The 15,910-nt window shown below is 34.2% G+C and overlaps 1 protein-coding gene across 1 annotated transcript; it reads left to right on the top strand.

Moving 5' to 3' along the window:
* The first annotated feature begins 4,212 nt into the window (after positions 1–4,212).
* LOC136800228 (transcriptional regulator ATRX-like) lies at positions 4,213–7,026 on the top strand. Its single transcript, XM_067056848.1, has 3 exons — positions 4,213–4,322; positions 5,305–5,439; positions 6,506–7,026. Exons 1-3 carry the CDS (start codon positions 4,271–4,273, stop codon positions 6,730–6,732), a joined length of 414 nt encoding a protein of 137 aa, XP_066912949.1. The 5' UTR covers positions 4,213–4,270; the 3' UTR covers positions 6,733–7,026.
* Positions 7,027–15,910: the final 8,884 nt, after the last annotated feature.

Below are 15,910 nucleotides of genomic sequence, written 5' to 3'. Positions count from 1 at the left end.
GATTCCCCTACCCCTTAGCTTTCCAAAAATGTATAACAAGTGCTTCTAACAAAACAGTCAAGCGATTCCAAAAAATCGAACAAAATTCCCCCTACTATATATTGGCTACATAACCTAATTGAAGAATGGAGAGCTCAAAATATATTCAAAATCCTGGACAGAAGTGAGGAAGGTTTGACCAAAATAAAACTCGTACTACAATTTCACGACACGTTTATTTGCACTTTTTGGCATCTCAGAGGGGCAAAATTCGGGGCATTCTCCGACCATACCATGTTGTACACTGAGTATCAACCTCAGGACGACCAAGTATAGAAATTTTATCGCGCATGTGTCAATCTAATCACTATAGAGAGAATTAAAGATGAAAAATATTGCCGTATTAATGTCTAGCAGATTGTATCAGTATACATGCTTACCATTGACGAATTCCCCCAGAAACCTCCGAGTTTAATTGAAATGTGTTTCTTTCATTCCCAAATGTATAACAGTAATTGTACTAAACTATTAATTATACTTCAATGGAATCGAAATAATACACAGATCTTTATGTTATCACTCTCTATCACTGACTCTTTTTTAAAAGCGTCAATGATATTTTTGAGATATGCTTTCCACGATGCGAGTAAAAGTATCAACTTTAAACTTAATTCAAGATCTTAGATTGTCGTCATGCTTACTTTTTACAGCGTTGATTGCGCGCTGAATAGAATTGATATTCGCTGTCACAGGTCGGAATATGATTTCGACATGTGATTTTCACGGTAGTCATGTTCTGATTGAGGTGATGTTTTGGTGTCAGTATTCCCTCTACCGGTAAGTAGGTACCTCTATCATTGAACATAATATCTGTGTGTTTTTTTCTCACGTTCACTAATTTCGTTGTCTGGTCATTTATTTTCACCAATTCTTTCTTAATAATATAATGATCTAGGTCATTCTTTTAGTAACCCGCATGAGTTCAACACAATGTTTGCTGAATTGAAAAAATGTGGCATCATGGTAATTACTCTTACCAGAATATGATTTATTTATTTGTTACGATATGCACTTGTATTAATAGACCATGGCTGCATTCGAATGCGACCCGAAAGCTTGGCTTTCAACCCAAAGGTGGAGGAAGGTGCCACTTTTTCTCCCTGGACTACTCACTACTCCACTTACCCTTTATCTTTCTTTTTAATACTGAGCATTAGGATTGAATCTACGACCTCGTGCATCGTAGTCAAGTATTCCATCTTTACACTACGGTTCGCTTCAACGTTTCGTTTTCAGGGTTCGCAATTGACTGTATAGCGAGTTGATTTTTATCGGGCAGAAAAGTTGGGTCCAAATTAATTATTTCATGTCTAAGGAACTGTATCGTACGGGTTGTTCGGCAATATATCCAAGCAGATTTCTGGGAAATTTCTTGTAACGGACTTTAATGCTTAGGTCGTAAAGTGTTGTTTTCCCTTGCTCCTCATTACTAAGCCTCGGCGATTGTGTCGGTCAAAGCTGTTTCGAATGACGAATGACGATGCGCTCTCGAACTAGGTTAGGTAAGCAAAATAGGCAAAATATAGGTAAAAACTGGTAAAAATAGCATTTTTTACCCCCTGAAACGTTGAAAATTGACAACGTAACCTTAACGATTTCGATTAAGTCCAACATTTTCTATGTTTTTGTCGAGTTTTTGAGTATTTTAAAGCGTGTAATTTGTTAAAGAGGGTCCAAACAGGCCAAAAATAGGCAATAACGGCTTCTTTTTACCCGTTCTTCGCCTTGCGAGCCCCTGCAAAACATTTTTCGAAGTTTTTTGTTTTACTACTTCTTTTGTGTATATTTACCAAGTTTCAAGACATTTCCATGACTAAGATAAAAAGATATGGACTGATGTTACTGACATAAAACGGCTTCTCAATAGTACTTACCCGAACTCTTTTAGGCCCCCTAATTCAAAAACCCCCTTAAAACGCTATTTACCTCTGCATTCCATAAACTGGATGCTGAGGAGCACGAAAATCGTATAGAAAATTACTACCCCTCTAGGTTGGCGCTACCCGGCACTCAGGAGCTGGTCCAAAAACACATGGCTTGAAGCTGTAAGGAGATTCGCTGCCATTAAGAATAGGGAATACCACTACATAATTCAAAAGTAATTGGACAGTAGGGTTATTTCTGATACTCATAACTTTTTCTGTGTTTATTTCCATGACTTCTTGTAAGCAAATTTTTTGTTTGTCTTGAAATTATCTTTCTTTTGATATATAATACTTGTATATTTGAACAATATTTTTTTCGGACATAATTTCCGGACATGTCCGGTTTTAAACTGTCCGAAAAAGTGGTTTCCCCTGTCCGGATTGATGGGGCTTTTTTTTTGGTAACTCAGTATACCCTAAAGAACATCTGTGCCAATTTTCAGCTTGATGGCAATTTTGTCCGGGGTATGGTGAAATTTCAACTAATTCTACCTGACTATCAGCTTATAACTTTATTTGATATCTTTTGACTGAATGATTATTTTTGAGAATTTTTTTTACAGTGATGATGTTCGATGATTAAGGATTCACTCCATTGAAAATGATAGTTATAGCACTTTTCTACAAGATCTTCATTTTTTTCTTCTTCATTCTCGTCTTCATTTTTATAATCTTTTTAAAGTTTTTTTTATTTCAAATAGTTCCACTTATTAATATCTTTCCAATGATACCAAATTTATAAAGATTGAAGGATTCCTTCAAAAGTTATAGGTAAATGAAAAAAGAGTGCACACTTATCGTGAATAGACTTTAGATAATCTAAGCAATGGAGGTCAAAGCCGATTTTCCAGAAAATGGGCTAGAATGCTAGGCAACCCCAGCCCTGACTCGAAAATTGGAGCTGATTATAAAAAAATGTGTATTTGGCCTCAGTTGATGACTAAATTCGATTTTAAGAACTAACTAATTCATCCCTTTCCACGCCACCACGAAGAATTTTTTGCTCTCCTCACGATCACAAAATTTGCCAAAATTTGTTCATCAAGCAAAAATATTAAAAAATAGCTAAAATCATACATCACGCCTCAAAATTGATGTCAAAATCAAAATGGTTGAGAACTGTACATTTATACCATTCGTCAATTCGCTACAATGCCCAAAATATTAAAAACAAATTAAGAACATTTTAAGGCTTTGCAGACCCTAAAATACCAAATTTCTTAGAAAAATTAACCATTATGAACCAATACAACACGAGAAAATTACAGTTTAGTTATTGAGTTAGTTATAAGATCCTTAAAAAAACTTCAATTCTGTTCCGTTTCTTTACTGGTATGGCTCCTGTGGAATTCTTTTCATTTAAATGCTAAAGCTTTGAAAATCAAGAAATTTTCAAAAATCTTGAAGATTTAGATAAGGAAATTTCACTAGACTGCATCTAGGATTTTTTAATTCAAATTCAAGTGGTTAGAAAATTATTGTAATAGATTCGATTCAAGAATACCTTCAGTCTAATCTTTGGCCTTTAGTTCACATATCTTTAAATTAATAGCTTTTGGACTTATCAGATCTCATCTCTGGTCAAATCAAACAATAGCCAATCAAGTCCTAAGGATTACAAAAAGACTTCTTTTTATTCCAATTATTGCTGGACTTTAAGGCGACTTTTTTTTGACAACTCGTAAATTATAGACGAGTAGAGGAAGTTATGCACTTCTTCCGTTATTGGAAAAATTAACTTAAGCCCGTCTTTTAAATATCTTCCTTAAGATTCGAAACTCGAAACATATATCCTTATTTTCGTGCTTGAAATGTGAATTCGAAATATGTTTTAATTAGACCAGATGAACACTAGATTACACAAATGCAGTTCAATTAATCGAGAATGTAAATCCGTAACTAATTAAAAAAGCTCAAAGAAAAACTCATGCAAATTGATAATTACTGAATTGGAAAATTCTTCCGCTTTGTGTCAAGCACATTCAAATGACATCCAAATAACGTCCGATTAGAATGACGGCTTTAATTATGTTTACCATTTACTTGATGCCGGCCTAATCTTTAGAAACCGAATATCAATAATTATCTTCCTCTTTAGTCAAAGGAAGGAACACTTTTTTGAAAATTCTCTACGAAGGAGTGTTGAAAGAGATGGAAACAATCCAAATACGGGCACGTGTGTCCTCCGCTGGATATGAAATTACTGAATCGAGTGTGATAATGAATCAATTAATTACCTCAAATGTTCCAGTATAAATAACCATAGCATATGGAAAGTTACTCAATAAAACAAACAAACAGCAAAGATGAAGACACTTCAAGTATTTTTGATTCTCAGCATAGCTACGGCCTATATGGGTAAGAATGACAGCTTAATCTTCTACAAATTATAGAGAAACAAAATTGAAAAATCTTCTGTATGACCATCAAACCAACAAGAAGCTCTATACCTAAAAAGAAATTCGTCGAAATTCGGAGAAAGAATTTTATGACAACAATAGGTTTCACAATCTTTCAAAATACAATACAAAATAGTAGGCCATGAACAAAACTAAAACATTTCATTACCATTCAACCTCTCACCGTGAAAAACACCCGTAAAATACACAACTTAAGGGCTGACCATTGTGAATTTGTCATGTACATAATATTAATTTCTGCCTGATGTAGCTAACAAAACTTTGACATGTTATACATTTTCTGTTAGGCCAACTATGCTTGAGTCTGAAAATTAAAGAATTGCAAAGAAAAAATTTGATGAAGAAGAAAATGCGACGAAGAGTATTTCAACTTTGAAGAGCTTAGTTTGGTCGAAGAAGAAATATTTTGAAAAAACTTTTGTGGTAGATGGTGTGTATCTTTTACCGAACTAAAAATATATTTTTAGAAAATTTTTCTAAAAGCTTACTTATCTAAAAATCTTGAAAAAAGTGCTTTTTGACCAATTTTTCATCGTAATTATTCATAGAAAAACAGCTATTACTTTTGATGCATCAATTAAATTTTGAAAAATTTAAAACAGTTCAATTCTTTGGGGACAGTTTGAAAAAATTTCGGAACAAAAAGGTCGATAACCCATTAAAACTAAGCACTTTTTATAAGAGAGTGATGCAACATGTTATTAACGTCTTTTTAAAGTTTATAATGTCATTTTTGCAATTAAACTCTTAATTACTTTTAAGAGATTTTATCAAAAAGTAATTTGTAAGACAAATCTCTGTTACAAGTGTAAAGGAACCTGAAACAAAATACCAAATCTTTTTTTGCAAATTTTTTGACTATGGTCAAAGCCTTTAAATTCCCCTCTTTTTGACCTCGTTTATCACTCTTATTTTTCTAGTCAGCAGTAAAGAGAATTTTCATTCCCACGATGAAGATGGAGGCCGTGATGCCGATCAACCAGCACAAGCACCAGAAGCCGATCAAGAAAGATATGATGAGCTCGTTGATAAAGTAGCATCGCGTGTTCTTGACAGTAAGTGTTTTTTATATTTGTTTTTGTCTACAACGTGTCCGGAAAAAAGGGTAATATGGTTTTTCTGCGAAGGCACTTTGTTGTTACACGAGTTGCACGACATCTACCTGATGAGGTAGAGCATCCGGCTACGGTTCGCAAGGATGTGGGTTCAACCCCCAGCCAGGTCATACCAAAGATTTCCAAAATGATACTTGATGCCTCTCTGCTTGATGCTCAGCAATTAAGAGAAGGATCAAGGGTAAATGGAGCAATCCAAAGAGAATGAGTGGCGCCCTCCCCTACCTTCGGGTGGATCAGAGGAATGTAAAGAGATGTAAAAACAGCTTCTTGAAAACAATGGAAAAACGGCTGGTCATATACCAGGTCTCTTGCCCTTAAGGGAGTTTATGTCGAGTAAATAGGTTTCTTTTGTTGTCGCTATAAAGAATCTGCATAATTAGCGTGTTGTGACAAAATTCTTTTGTTTCAAGCCTGATTATGCACAAACTTTTAGGGCTTATATTTTGGGTACACCTCTCCTATACGAAAAGGTACCTATATCTTCTTGCTCAGAATTTCCTAGCGATTCTACTGATATAACCGCATCATGACCGCACCATAATGTAGAAAGCTAGAGCTCGAGAAAATTATAACTTCATCTTGATTTTACTCGACTTCTGGCAGTTTTACAAGAACCAATTTAATATCATTGCGTTAAGAATTTCTTTTGCTATACATTGGTAAAAATATTACTCCTTGTTCTTAAAAATTGAAATAGTAATCGGCAAAAAAGGAAAAACAAATTTTCATTTTTATCGTCAAATCATGTAGAAACCGTCCAATATGTATGGCGAGCCGTCTTTTCTAGACTTTCATTTAATGACCTAATCAACGTTTTTACAATAGAATTTTCAATATAAGTGATCGTTGAACTTTGAGTAATCAGAAAATATGTTTTCCCATCTCTTTACATTCCTCTGGGTGGATAGCTATCGAAAAAGAAGCCATTGGGTCGCCTCCGACTGCGGTCGCAGACTTAATCAATATATATGTATCCTAATTCTTACTTTCTTTCGTACAATAGAGATACGAAGTGAAAGCGATGAGCTACCGAAGAAGAATGACGACGAAGAAGCAAACGAAGATGAAATTGATGAAGATGAAGAGGAACACGATTTGAAGAATTTTGAAGAAACGAAAAACGATCCTAAAGCATGGGGACGTGGAAGAAGAAGAAGAAGACTTTGGCGAACAGTCGGTCGAATTATAAACCCATTCGGCCGACGACGCCGATTCCGATTCCGTGGTTAATAAAAGATACTGTATATATAATTTGTAGCTCCTATGAATATTACAGTTTTGCACTTTTATTAGTAATATTATATAATAATTCATATTTTTACGGACTTATTTCTTATTTACTCAATTTATAACACGGAAAAATGGTTCGATTTATTTACCTGACGCCAATTTGTTACCCCGATAGACCGAATCCGATTCCGATTCCGTGAATAGAAACAAATATCGCCTATATGATTTGTAACGTCCATTATGAATATAATATTAATCTTTAACCAAATCGAAATATGAATCGTTTCATATTCATTAGATAAACGTTGTATTTCACTTGTAATGTCTACCAATATTACATTGTTTTAACATTAATTCAATTAAAATTCCAACTAAATAAGTCTTAAGCGCTTGACCATCGCCTAGAAATACGATTTTACCGTTGCAGATTTTAACTTTGTGGTTGATGTTCTGTGATATTAAAGTCTATTTAAAAAAAACACTGCCAGCTTTTTTGAAATAGGTTTAACACATCAATCATCGGATGAATTTTATAACAGAGTAAAGTTATATGGCGGTATGTAAGTCAAAGCTTGAAAAAACGAAAACTCGGCAGAAATTCGGACGTTTTAATTACGAAATTAAGAAAGTGTTTCACAGGCAAGCGTAGCGGACCTGCTCGCCAGAAAAATATTCATAATCATATTCATATTCATGTTTCGTCCGATTCTGAGCGGGCCGCGTGCGGTTAAAAAATGTTCGCGCGCGATATCTCTTTTGCTGCTACTTGATTTCCTAGCTAGTATTGATTTCCTAGCTATGCACGGACAGAGAAGGTACTAGCTTCCCGTCTGCACTGCCAGTCCACACAGCTAAAAGCTTTCACAAACAACAAACAGCGCACAAGATTTTATTTTTGCTTGGTTGATATCTTTTTAACGTATTTGCTCAACTGGATTTACTTGAGGGACATTGTTTGCTACTGAATGAATAACTATCAAACTACTGATATTAGATCAAACCTTATACAATTGTCAGAATGGACGATGGACATCTTCAATGACAGTTTGTTACACACACACACAGACAGAGTGTTATGTGCTGCTCTACCGAAACCCTACTGATATTATAAAGGCATAGACAAAAGGGAAATTGACCGTTAACTCATATTGTTTACCTATATAGTGATTTCATTTTGAAGGAAATTAAATTGAAATTTTTGGTGGAAAGACAAAACCCAGAGTACCCTATAATTATATGGATATTGCATGCGCCGAAAGTAATTTTTCAAAGAGTAAGCCTTGCGCCAAAACGTGCCAAAAACTGGTACCAACATCGAGTTTCTTACAAAAGGTTTAGTGAGTGAGACATGCCAATGAAAATATACTATGACTAACATGAACTGATTCATTCTCGTGGACATTTGAAGCACAGTGTTACAGCAAAAAAAAATGGTTGTGCATGGGAAGCAGCGAGCAGAAAAATGTAAACAGAAGCGGAAAAAAAGCCAAAAACGATGGATTATGAAGTATTTGATGCTATTTTGTGAATAATTCTTTACGCCAATATTGAAGCTTAGAAAGCAAACTTTGAAAATGCTGTTTATGTCACTGTGTCAGAACGGTACTTCGATATGTAATGTATGCCGAAGATTTTCAGCCTCATATTATGAACAGACTCGAACACTCTCTCTACTAATACCACCACGGCACATTGTACCGTATTGATGTTGAACGCAGGAGTATACTTTGCTCAAATCAAAACTGAACAAACTTTTTGACTTTTTAGAACCAGACGTCCAATAAAATACAAACACAATGTTGTACCTACCTGTGAAGTGAAAAGTTTTTAACCATGTTGACGGTGGTTACAACAGGACACGGTATCTGAAAATTCCCCTGGCAATTTTGAGAGCAACTATCAAATTCATATCTTTAGTAACCATGAAAAAATTTTATTCTAACTGAAAACTTTTTGCAGAAACACATATAAAGATTGTTAAAGTTTTTCAGATAATTTTTAGTAACCTTTGATACAAATAAATTATATCTACAGTATGCCACCAGTCCAAAGTTACTTACTTTTTAAATTTCAAATCAAATGACTGAAATTATATTCAATTTCATTTTCAAATTCACCTTTTAATCTGCATTATGTATATTCTTTATGAAAGGGAAGCACTTACAGTTTCACAGTACACATTCTTATGTTTGGGTTTTCAAAAGGGATTTTTATTAGATTTTTATCTGGTGATTGAAGAAAATCAACTTTGATATCATTCTAGTTCTTGAAAGCGCCTCAAGGCTACACCCTCACTTGATCTTGAAATTCCTTCTAATTTTCCACTCTTCTATTACACTCAGTCTTAAAACAACAAAAAAGAAATGTTTATTTTCCAGAAAACCTAAGTTTACCCTGATTGCGTATATTGTGAAACGTTCTTCTCAAACCTAATTATTCCAAAGTAATCTTGAGGTTGAGTCAGAATATACTCCTCAGTTGTCACGTCCTACTGCCGGACTTTAAGGATGACAGCCAAGAAAAGGACTATCCATCTAATTTCAACTTTAGAACATAATGTTGTTTTAAAAGGCTTTTATCGTCGTAACTAAATGTTACTTATCAAATTATAATGGCTGGCAATAAATGTTTAACTCCGGCGGTTTCGGGGCATTTATAGCTTCAGCTAACTGCTAGTAAATAGACTAGCAAGTGTCTGTCTTTCCTAAGACACATAAACACGGGAATAGTGCTTATAAAGAGTTCTTATAAAAAAGGTAAAATACCACGGAAGAATGGTTCGGAAAGTTATGTATTCAGGGAACTTAGTGTGCCCATTGCAAGCGTAAGCTACAGCGAAAATACAACGGCGTGATTTACTAGTCTACTTGCTGCAGTACGATTAGAAATCTTCTTTGAATCTGTCTCTGAAAAGAGCAAATTGTAACTCTTCACAAGAAATCAGCGTGTTAGCGCTAAGTTTTGGATTAATCTCTATAATTGCATAGTATACTCTATACTTTATGGTCGCTGAAAGATAGTACAAATTTCATAAGATAAGAAATTGTTGAGCCAAATTTAAGTCGAATAAAACATAGACATAACATGTTAACTAAATGTTTTAACAGATGTATGTTTTTAGAATTTTAATACTCAAAAGCTTTGAATGATGTTTAAATTGATATGGTTGGAAATTTGATAGGATTTTACATTTCTTTTCAATCTGTGCTGGCGATTTATGTATTTTCTTTATTGAAAGAAAACCTCAGTCTATCAATATGGTTTGGTTTTTAACTGTTGCTTTTTTATATAAGTAGTGTACTATGGATTTTTTAACCTTAAATTCTTTTAACTTCACCAGTGGAATTGAAAGTTTCAGAGGATCTAGAATTTTAATCGCAAAAGTTGATGAAACTGGTATATAGAATCATTTGATTGGTGTGCCTTTTCGGCGTTTTGTAGCTTTCTTTTGCAAACACTCAAGTTCGAATCACCTAATGTCACTATATTAATATTTAACACATGTGACCTTTAAGCCAAAGGAGCTGCCTTTGACTTTCTGGTACAAGCTTGGCTTTATGAATTCTTTTTCGACGATCGAAAGTATCAAAAACGAGTTTCTAAAGTCTAATTTAAACTTTTTTGTTGAAAAAGATAAGATCAAAACTAGATAATCTAACCCTTTATCTTTGTCGTGATATGCAGTCATCACATACAAAATAATTTTTCAATCAAGATTTCCTAACCAATCAAAGTACGAGTACAGAAAACTGTGCCAGATGCGAGGCCTACGTTAGCGACCTTACCCGTTACTGAACAAGCTCGAATAAAAGATCGGATAAAACACCTCCTTCTCACAGACCCGATAGAACCTTTTCAGCCAGTGGGGGTAAAAATAACGAACCAAAAATCGAAGGGAATTGATATTCCTATGTTTTTTGAGGCCGGGGATTTGAATTCGATCGTTTCAAAATCATAAACGTTAGTGGAATGGAAAAAATAGCACAATATTTAAGAGCGAGGATTTCTTTATTTGATTATTTTCAGTGGGAACAAAAATTAGAGTACAATTTTCCACTGGGGACAATGTTTTGGCTAAATTTTCTAGTGGGAAGGGGTCCCAGAGTCTGTGAGAAAGGGGTCTGTGATTAATCAAATGGCTTTTCGTCACCAGGTTATCAGGCTAGTAATTCCCACTTAGCTTTTGTTAACTTCACACAAATGTCAGTTCTTTCGAAGCAATTAGACACTTTTTTATAAAAACCAGTGGAATATTGCTGAGGCTTGGCTATTCTTTTTTTTTTGGCACTTTGAGCCTCAAATTGTTCTTATACTGTTCTTATTTACAGGATGTAATTAGGGTATTTTAGACGTTGTACCCAATTTTTACTTTGACCCCTAAATTACTTGAAATTGACTAACTTCATACTCAGCATTTGTTCTTAAATTGTTCTTAATTTTAGGCGATTTTGAGCCTCATATTATTCTTATAAAATTGTTCTAATAAAATGTAAGAAAGTGTAAGAGGGGAAGAATGAAGGAGTGAGGGATGCGAACATTTTGTACATTCGAAATCATCATTTCACCGAGAAAAAATGTGTCCCTTTGAAGGCTAGACCTATCACTTTCTTTCAATATTTATCGTCGACAAACATAAAAACCTTTTCATTTTATTCAAGTTTGTAAATTATCGTCTTTTGGCCTTTTTTCATGTTTGTTTTATTTTGTACATTACTCCATTTTTAACTTGAGTTTGTATTTTCAATTTGATTGCTTTTAGTACTTTGGACTTATGGCTTGACTTGGCTTGGTTAACTTATTTAAGACAAGGCAGGTAAGATGACCTGTGTGTGTGGTGACCAAGTATAATTCTTAATGTATGTAAGTCTTAGGAATACACGCTTTTTTTGAGGGAACTTTTTGAGGGAAATCATCTATTGTTACGGTATTCTTAGATACTTAGATCCAATCCCGTTTTACCATTTGAGGGAGGGGATCCCATCTAGTCTGCGATACCAGGTTGTTCTCGATTCTTTGGTAACCTGAATATGGTATACAACCTGGGGGAGGGGGTTCTTGGGTAAAAAGTGGTACGGGGATGTGCCGTTGGCCAGGGTACTTTTTTTCACCTCCATGAGTAACAGGTAGGGTCACAAAAAAGAAAAATAGAAAAATCAGTCCCTCGTATGGTACCTTCTTGGGGGAATTTGGAAAAAATATGGGAAAATTAAGACAAAATTTAGGAATTTCCGTCCCACGTCCCAAAAAAAACGAGTCCCACGTAGGGTCCATTTTTCGAACTTCAGAACAGCACACCCCGTCCGTCGGCAAGGGAACTTTAGTCTTTTAACTGCCGTTCTTATTTTTTAAGCGTGTGACCTATTTGCCACGGAAAAAAATGAAGGTTTAACATATTTGCCAGATGTCGGATATGCCAACATGAGCGACCACAGCGTTTACCATTTACCATTTAGCTTTATTTTCTTAAAAATATCAGAAATATAAGTGTTTGTTTGAGTTGAAAAATGTACAATTATGAAAAACATCTTTGAAACATATTTCAATTATTCAACTGTGCTATTTAATGAAATCTAGTTCAAAATCGAACTTTCAATAAACTTAAAAAAAAACCTCTGGCAAATAAGTCGAGATCTCTCTTGTCGGGAAATGACGACACCGGCAAAGAAATCGAAAATGCTCTTGTCGGCATTTGCTGATAGCAGCACGGACAGGGTTAACCCTCGCAAGAGATTAAACTTCAAATTAAGGTTATTGGCATATAAAGAAATAAGAAGCTAGTCGAGACAGCATTTTGCACTCACTAATAAAAAGCAAAGCATTCATATCAAATTGATGATAATTGAATACATATAAGAAACTGAATGATATTTACTCGTAGTATTGAAAAAAAGAAAAGTTATGTTTTACATAGTTTGATATTACATATGGTAGCTTGGATAAAAATATACTGATGTTGGATTCTTGGGTAAAGAAAATTGCTGAAAGAAAGTTTTGGGTTTTTGAAAGAAAAAACGTAATCAAAATGTTATTCGTACTGCTGTACTACTGTTCTTTTTATGTGCCCCGAAATCTTAGCCGAAAAATTCGTGTAGTGTGTTTAAAGCCATTTGTCGTTGAGGAAATAAATGTTTATTAGATGATATTACGCTAGTTCATCAATGATTGCTTCGGGGAATTAGTTTGATTTTTAGCGTTGTAGTATTTATAAAGTAGTATTTTTGTTATAAACAAAAAACAAATCAACAAAAATGGAATAAAGCTTGATAAAGTAAAATTTTGTTTGCAAGGTTGAGAATTATTGTTTAAGGCGGTTGGTGTAATTAAGTTGACTGGATGTATAAGGTGCCATTGTGATTTATAGTTTTGGTTAGTAAGTACAGGCTCGGCGGAACAATGGTGGGCCAGGCTGAAGTCTTCCCAGTCTCCCCGCTTCCACCACCGGGCCCTGAAGTAAATCAAAATGGGACAGGATTCCAGTTGCTTTTAAGTGCAAGCATTAGCCTGTTAGGTATTACAAATCTGTTACTTTTATTGGATTTCTCCAAAAGTGGCCTTTCGTTCACTTTTTCTTTCACATTTCACCTGAAGATGAAAAATAAATGGTTAATAGTACGTAAGACCTCCTTGGCGAGACAATTTCGAAAGTGAAGATGCAAATGAAGAACACAATTAGTAAGATATCGCCAAAAATTCCCGTAGTTTGCCTTTTCTGATACTTGGAAATACACCCTTTTCACAGACCCACTGAGACCCTTTCGCACGGGAAAAATTAGCCAAAATATCGTCCCCGGTGGAAAATTATCCTCCAATGAAAATAATCAAATAAAGCAACCCTCAATGCAAAATATTATCCTATTTTTCTCATTCCCACTGAGTTTTCTGACTTGACAACAAAAGAATTGAAATCCCCATCCATAAAAAATATGGTAATATCAATCCTCATAGATTTTCAGTCCGTTATCCCTCTGTAACCCGGGGCACTACTTAAAAAATATGTACCAAGAATATGCAAACAATGAGAACTTTTTACATCTTAAAGATGAAAGACCACTCTCTGAAGGGGCCCCAAAATCACCACTCATGTCCAGTAATATGACATTTTGGAATCTCCATCAAACTCCAAATTAAAGTGTGATTTACCAAACGGACTCTACTTTAAGATATTTTTGCACCATATATTTGGGATAGAAATTCAAAAGCATTATTTGGAAAAATCAACAAACCGATTCAATTGGATGGACTTTGGGGAATTCCGCAAATGGATTCAAATGGATTTCATTTTTCATTTTTAATAATTTGATTTATATTTTGGACATTTTCCTCCTTGAGTGTAAAAGATTAGAAAGACGCACGAGTAACGCTCAGCTATTAAACATTGAAAAAGGTCCAAAAATTAGGACGAGAAGTTGCTGTAGATATAGATTTTTTGGTGAACATTTTCCATAGGAAAACTCGTGGTGCGTTTTTGAGAAAATGTCAAAACTTCTTCCCTTTTTTCAGCATGTTTTTTTTTCGTATATAAGCATTTTCATTGGTTTTGTTCAATAACTTATTAATTTTACGTATAATTAAGAAATGAGAAATCGCACTTTATATATGAAAAAAACTCCGTCAATAACAGCTTTTCATTCTTCCAAAAGTGCTAGAAAAAGAAATTTTCATTTCCCTTCCAAAAATTTAACGAGTTTCTTCTTTCTCGTTTAAGTGATTGAAGAAGGTTTTACTTCGTACGCAAGATGATTTTGTAATGGAAAGACTATGGAGAAGTAAAGTTAGGGATAAATCTAGGAGTCAAAAAATAGATACTTAAATAGGTTATATATTTATAAAAACATCCAAAATTTTTAAAGCCTTTGGATCGGATGTTCTTAACTTTTTTGGGTTTTAAGGTTTTTTCCATCATTTTGAGTATTTTCGTCCATTTTCCTTTAAAATCGGGTGTTTTTGAGTCCACAAAGCCTTAAAATGTTCTTAACTTGTTATTAGCATTTTGCCCATCGAAACCTCATGTTCTTATATAAAAAATACGTGTATCATGGTCATCTAAGGTACCGCACTGAAAGACCAATAGACTAGTTTAAGGGAATTATGCGGAGAATATTATGTCCGTGAGAATAACTTGGTTTTTCTTCAGATCGCAAACAACAAAATTTTCATTTTTTGAAAAACTAATATTTTGCTTCACAAACATTTTCAATTTTGTTGTTTGTGATTTGACTCCACATAGGTCTATGGCAAAATCAATTTTCGAATTAGGTTTTATCTTGTTTTTACTGAAGCTGTCATATGGTCAAAGTTTTTGGTTTTTCTTCGTCTGAACTTTTTCGAAGTTACGAACGTCTTATGTATGTACTTTCGAATTTTCCGTCGTACTTACTAGGTTGTATTTATTTGGACTGTGCGAATTTCGAATTTTACGTTAAAGATGATTTAACGAGATTGATCATAATGATTAGCCCAATTATTAGCACCCCCGTGTTATTAATGTTTTAATTAAGCAGGCTTTGTTCAATTCTGTTCTTTTAAATTGCTGAAATTCCTTTAAAAGTCTCTACTGTTCTCGTCTTGTAGTGTAATGTTGTTTACAACTTTGGGAAATCTGGAAATATATTGAAACTTCCTTGACTTTGATTTTATTCGAGAGGTAGCTTTGTAAATAAGGAAGGATGAAGAGAATTTATATGTCAATCGTTTAGAAGTCAAGAACTGTAGTATTTAATTCTTTGTGTTGAAGAATTTATGATGATGGACTCTTCCGTCGATTTCGACGTACACGTTTTTTCTATAAGAACAAAGTATATAAGAACATTAAGCTTTGATGACCAAAATGTTAAGAACAAGTTAAGAACATTTTAAGGCTTTGCAGACTCTAAAACACCCAATATCTTAGGAAAAAGGGCAAAAATGCTCGACAAATGGTGAAAATAAGAACATGTTATAAAGAACATTTTTAGGCTTAAAACTAAAAAAGTTAAGAATATCCCAAAGCTTCCAAAATTTTGCATGTTTTAATAAAAAAACGTGTACTCTACCAGAGTGTATCTCACGTTTAACGCAGTGAAATACCTCTACGGCAATAAATTTCAAAATTTCCTTAAATCGGGTCTGTCTACAGAGAAGCACGTGGCTCGCAGTTTCCCAATTTGCAGTATCCTGTTATTCTCTGAGATAACATATA

Source organism: Clytia hemisphaerica, unplaced genomic scaffold (genome assembly GCF_902728285.1).
Source record: "Clytia hemisphaerica strain Z4C2 unplaced genomic scaffold, Clytia hemisphaerica genome assembly, whole genome shotgun sequence".
Taxonomy (NCBI): domain Eukaryota; kingdom Metazoa; phylum Cnidaria; class Hydrozoa; order Leptothecata; family Clytiidae; genus Clytia; species Clytia hemisphaerica.
The sequence above is the reverse complement of the archived record's forward strand: the minus strand, read 5'-3'. Positions and strand labels throughout refer to the sequence as shown.

Excerpts from the sequence above, each read along its gene's own strand:
- LOC136800228 (XM_067056848.1), top strand. The coding sequence starts at position 4,271 with ATGAAGACACTTCAAGTATTTTTGATTCTCAGCATAGCTACGGCCTAT. Across the intron at positions 4,323-5,304 it reads CATAGCTACGGCCTATATGG|TCAGCAGTAAAGAGAATTTT; the intron begins GTAAGAATGACA and ends TTATTTTTCTAG. Across the intron at positions 5,440-6,505 it reads AGCATCGCGTGTTCTTGACA|AGATACGAAGTGAAAGCGAT; the intron begins GTAAGTGTTTTT and ends TTCGTACAATAG.